Raw genomic sequence first — 5,880 nt, forward strand, 5'->3', positions numbered from 1 at the left:
TCAACCTTATCCCTTCCTCTCCTTTCCATCAGCGGACCACCCGTGCCGGACTGCGTTGCCACAGTTGGACGGTCAGTTCAATACCGTCCCGCACTAAAAAGTTTGGCAATTCGTTCTCATGCCGAACCATCAAATTGTGGAACCAACTCCCGGCGCATGTATTCCCTCCCCTCTATAACATCGGGTCCTTCAAACGTAGTGTGAAGAAGCATTTGGCCAGACCGGCAAAATGATAGTGACGGAGTGAAGATATTTGTGTTTTCCATCCGTTACTCTCATCTCTGGACTGTATTCGCACTTTCCATCAGGCGCGGTGCAGTCATTTTGCCGAGTCACAATAAAAAAAAAAAAATAAAAAAAAAAAGATACGTAAACCTGGAATCGCCATGTATTCTTGCGGGTTTAGGTGACAATACTTGGGAGCTGTATCTAGATGATTCGATAGATTGTATGTGGCGTTGTTCGCGGGTAACATCTCTTAGGAGGGATTCGGCGGAAGCTCATCTTTTCTTTTCGACACGTCGGAGCGCAAGGTGTTCCAGATTTCCTAGATCGTCTACGATGATTTATCCCATTGGGGGCATGGTCCCCCAATGCCTTCTTAAATAAAATAAACTAGGAATAGCCAGATGCCGTAATTATGGGTCTCCGAACCCTGTACCAAAAGTAAAACCCGTGTCACCGGACCGCATGGTGAGTTGACCTCTGGATTCTTTCCTTCATTAGATGCTTCGTCATTTATATCAATGTACTGTAACAATCTATATTGTTGCAGGGTTTTTCTTTGTTTTCTTAGTTGTACCTTTGGTACTTGTAATTTCGAATCTCGCCATCAACTGAATGGCTGAGACTAAGCTGCAGTAACTTTTGTTCGGCTGTGCCCGACCACGTGTCATGAGCTCCACGGGTGGACGGCACCTACGTATAACTTCGTTACTCCTGTAGCAACTACGCTGTCTTCGCAGCGGATCTGGTATGTAACTTAAATGTGCATCCGGTAAACTCCAGGTCAGTGACGTATAAATGAAGTGTCCATGTGTCACTCATGTACTTTCATAAACTCTTAGTGCAGTGTATTAACTCTAAGTATACTTAAAGGTAATCTTTTGTATGTAACAATTAAGGGCAGTAAACATATCCGTACTCTCCCTTTGTAAACTCAGGGAAGTAAAAATACTAGTTCTCCATACTGTACCCTTACATTTAATTGTAATATGTAACAAAAACAAATTTAAAAATAAAGCTTCTGGTTATTTCTACTTGAAACTTGTTTTCGTTGTGTGTACGGCGCCCTTCCTTCTCCTCGCTTATAAATTTTACACGCAGCATCGGGTCAACCAGAACTCACCCACAAACCAGTCTCATGCTCACTCAAACCGACTGGAGCTGACCTTTACAATAGACAACCACAAATTACAACGAAACTCACGAGAGAAATAAATATAGACCATATGAATATTTCCCCCGGCCCGGGAATAGAACCTGGGACCTCTGCGTGGCAGTCCATCAGTATGGTAAACGTTTGGCCATGGAGGCAGTCAAATTACAAAGCAAGACATGATAATATTAGCTAAGATAAATCCTTTTGTAAAGCACATTACATAAACAATAAATCGAATTTTGTTACATTACGCTTAAAGCGATAACTGGCTCCGACAGATATATTAATGGTAAGCGATGTCACTTCCCTAGATAGACATGTGTCTATCCATGACAGCTGCAGTGCCTCAGACTCAATGCTTTTAATCACAAAGATCTGAGGGGCACTGTCACCCTGATACATAAGTTACTCATTCACAAAGAGCTCTACTGCTAATAAACACAGGATTATTTGTGAGAAGATGCTGTACACAGCAGTGGAACTACATAAAGACCAAGTCAACAAAAAAATCATTTAAGGGGCAATGTGTACGCTTCTAAAACAAGATTCCGGTTGATATACAAAATTTGCCTTTCACGAGGTTTAAAACTATAGTGAAACAAAAACTTTATACTAAAGGTTATTATAGAACTTCTGCGTACTTGGATGACAAAAATCCGTGGTAGTAACCCATTTAGCTCATGGAGGTAGTCTCGATCTCTGATGTTTCAAATAAAAATAAAAAAATTTTGTAAATGTTATTTACAAACAGCAACCCCTAGGTCTATACTACACGGGCGGTTCTCCCGCCGCGGGAATCCGCTCGACAAAGCTCCCGCAAACCAGCAAACTACACGGGACGCGGTTTACCGCTGTGTTTTGTGTTCATTTCAAGATGGATCCGCCAATGATAACTGCGCTTGCAGCTCTTATATTATTAGAATTATTAAAAAACAAAGTAAACCGCAATGTTTGGGTGGAACCAGTGTTAAGTAACCGTTTAACTTCGGGAATATTTCATTCAATGTTTAGTGCACACCGTGATAACCCTCATAAGTTTTTCTCTTACTATAGAATGTCTGTGAACTCATTTGATGAACTTCTATCAATTATAAGCCAACGTATTAAGAAACAGGATACAAATATGCGGAGATCCATCACACCTGCGGAACGTTTGGCTGTAACTCTCAGGTAAATAAAATAATAATATTTTTATTGGGGTAAGTAATTCAGAACATTAAAATAATCATCATTTTCCGTTGATGTGTCCGAAGCAGTATCGTTTTGTGGCGATGCGACACTAGTCATTGGAGTTAATGTGTCCTCGTGATATGCTCTAGACCCAGAGCTCCCAGATGGCTCCTGGTTCCTATGGTAAAGAAACTCAGACAAGTTGCTAGGAATACTGCGGTTTCTTTCGTTTCTTTGTATATTTCTGAATAAATTCGTAATTTCATATCTAGTTTCCATAGCCAAATCAGGAGTCATGGAATCCATAATGGGTACAAAGGACATAAGAAATGCTCGATTTCCTTTTGCGTCACTATCTTTATTTAACTTTTGTAATTGTAAACTTTCGTTCAAAATTTTTGTTATTTGAGGAATTTGGGTACTTTCCATTTGTTTCTTTTTTTTGGTAAGAACTCGGTTTTGTCGCGGTGGTCTCATCAAATTATCTTCTTCAAAATCCTGATTTTGTGATGAATTCGAAGGTATTGGAGATACGTTGGACTCACGTTCTTCTGCAGTACTGACGCTAGGGCGTAAAAAGGACAACAACTCATAATAAATATATCGTTTTTTTTTTGGAGCCGATTGTCCCGACACTGTGGTTGTTTCTAAATTTACTTCTTTTTTATAACTATCTCTTATATTCTTCCACTTCTTCATTAGGTCCTTTACTGCAAAAAAGAAATGTATTATTAATGTGGCATTTATTTATTTTTCAGATATTTGGCTTCGGGAGCAACTTTCACTGATTTGGAGTACGATTTTCAAATTTCTCGAAAAACTATACCATTAATTGTAAAAGAAACCTGTCAAGCTATTTGTCAAGAATCAGCACCTTTAGAGATGCCAAAACCAAATAAGGAAAAATGGATAAATATTGCTGAGAAATTTTACAAAGAAGCGAACTTTCCTAATTGCGTTGGCGCCATTGACGGCAAACATATTAGAATTGTTTGCCCTCCGAATGCTGGATCTAAATATTATAATTATAAAAAATATCATTCGATTATTTTATTGGCAGTGGTTGACGCAGACTACTGTTTTACATTCATTGACATTGGTGCTCCAGGTCGAGAAAGTGACTCTTCAATTTTTAAAAGTTCAAATTTCGGGCAAAAGTTAACTCGTTCTCAATTGGATTTACCGGAGCCAATTCATCTTCCTAACAATATAGGAAATCCTCGTGTGCCTTTTGTATTTGTAGGTGATGCTGCATTCGGTTTAAATAAAAATGTTATGAGACCATTTTCTTTACGAAACATAGACACGCCTAAGAAAATTTTTAACTATCGACTGTCTAGAGCCCGCCACTTTGTGGAATGTGCATTTGGTATCCTCAGTAACAAGTGGCGAATTTTTCATTCAAGCATCATAATCAATCCACAGAGTGCAAAACACATTATAAAAGCTGCTTGTGTATTACACAATTTCGTAAGACGCAGAGATGGTTATCAATTTGAAGATACGATTCGATGTGATATGGAAGAATTCGACGAAGTCCAGGCAGTTGGAGGCCGATCTAATGGCATTTCAGTAAGAGATTCGTTTGTTCAATATTTCAATGGCCCTGGAGCGGTTCCTTGGCAAAACAGGATGATACATTAAAATAAGAAATAAAATAATAAGTAAACTTACCAGCTCTGTTTCTTTCTTCTGGGCCTAAATCAGCCCAATGAGCAACCACTTCCTGTCCTATCTCCATCCATAACTTCGCTTTTAATTCCCGATTGGCGTATTCCTTCGACTTCACTTCATATAAAGCAGGCCTTTCTTGTACTTCAATAATAAAACGCTCCGTGTCGAACATTTTGACGCGGCACTAGCCACGCAAGCGCAGACACGACGAGCGAGCGAGAAGGTCCCGCGCAGAATGACGCAATAGCGGATAACCGCCCGTGTAGTTTTAAATGGCGGTTAACAGCGGCGGTTTGACGCTGCATGCGGCGGTCGAATTTCTCCCGCCTACAAACCGCGGCGGGAAACCGCGCAGTGTAGTTTGTAGCATACAATGTCCATATATAATTGAGTCTAGTGCGGTTCAGAAGCGGATTCCCGCGGCGGGAGAACCGCCCGTGTAGTATAGACCCTAGAGTTTCTTGTTTATTCTTCTCAGGGGAATCTGCCTTACGAATGAGCGGTAGAGTTTAACCATTGTGACGATTTCAAGTGTAATAATGCTTACCTAAGAAATAAAGATTATTTTGAATTTGAATTTGAATTTGAAAGCACTAGAGCTTGTGAAAGAGTTTGTCCAGGGAAGTACTACCACCTTACTTATTTCTGCAGCCAAACAGTAATGTTAGCATTACTGCGTTAGGGTTTTGAGGGGTAAGGATGGTGGTGAAATTACAGGCGTATGGGACTTGTCCACTTATGTCTGAGGGTGACGGGCGTAGTGACAGTGCCCTTCAGATTTAAGCTCGAAGCGACACTACAACTGCTGCCAGAAATACCATACCATAAGGCTTACCATAAAGCGCACGCCTTGTTCGTCCCGTCATTTGGTATTATAAAAAAACCAACTGGTTTGTTTATTCTACTACATATATTATAGGTTTTTATTAATGGAATTAACATGTAATAAAGCATCTCAATGTGTCAATGCATTAATATTAGCCCAATCACAATTCTGAAATAACATAAATTAATAACAATCAAAGTGATTATTCAAATTATGAATTATTATTCACTTTACCCTTAATTGGCAGTTGAGAATTTCGAGAACAGAATATTTAATTGAATGTTAAGGCCCTAAGGATTCAAATAACAATATACTCATGACTGTTGGTGCCTATAAATAAACACGGTACTTCTTTAGTTAGTCTATGTTAATAAGGTCCTTTTTTTGCAAAGCATACCGTAGGAGATACATTTTAGCAAGATTAAGTATTCGTGACAGCACCATATCGCTTAGGGCCGGTGCTCACTGGCGGGAGACGGGACGACAGGGGATCCTTCGGCATTCCTTCAGCTTAAGCGTGCCGAAGCATCCTTGGGCATGTCGAAGCATTCTATTGCGTCTCCTCTCGCCCCGCATACCCGCATAGTCAAATTCGGCGTCCCGAAGCCTGCTGAGGCATCACTAAGGCTGCTGACTCATCTTTAAGGCTGCTGAAGCATCCCCAAAGCTGCCAAAACATCCCCAAGGCTGCCGAAGCATTCTCAAGACTGCCGAAGCATTTTTAAGGCTGCCGAAGCATCCCCAAGGCTGCCTAGGTATTCCGGAGGTAGCCGGGTCGTCGTCTCTAAGCATACCATAGCTTTACTTTGCAGCTACCATCATTATCATT

At 40.4% G+C, this 5,880-nt stretch overlaps 1 protein-coding gene across 1 annotated transcript; it reads left to right on the forward strand.

Annotated features, from left to right (window-relative positions):
* The first annotated feature begins 2,162 nt into the window (after positions 1-2,162).
* LOC113238618 (protein ANTAGONIST OF LIKE HETEROCHROMATIN PROTEIN 1-like) lies at positions 2,163-4,624 on the forward strand. The gene is made up of 2 exons (XM_026475447.1): positions 2,163-2,551; positions 3,310-4,624. The coding sequence occupies exons 1-2, from the start codon at positions 2,256-2,258 to the stop codon at positions 4,193-4,195; spliced, it is 1,182 nt and encodes a 393-aa protein (XP_026331232.1). The 5' UTR covers positions 2,163-2,255; the 3' UTR covers positions 4,196-4,624.
* The last annotated feature ends 1,256 nt before the right edge of the window (positions 4,625-5,880 follow it).

This window comes from Hyposmocoma kahamanoa, unplaced genomic scaffold (assembly GCF_003589595.1).
Source record: "Hyposmocoma kahamanoa isolate Upper Pololo Valley unplaced genomic scaffold, ASM358959v1 97, whole genome shotgun sequence".
In the NCBI taxonomy this organism is placed as follows: Eukaryota; Metazoa; Arthropoda; class Insecta; order Lepidoptera; family Cosmopterigidae; genus Hyposmocoma; species Hyposmocoma kahamanoa.

Bases quoted from the DNA above. Each gene is read 5' to 3' on its own strand.
- LOC113238618 (XM_026475447.1), top strand. From the start codon at position 2,256: ATGGATCCGCCAATGATAACTGCGCTTGCAGCTCTTATATTATTAGAA. The intron at 2,552-3,309 runs GTAAATAAAATA...TTTATTTTTCAG, and splicing joins CGTTTGGCTGTAACTCTCAG to ATATTTGGCTTCGGGAGCAA.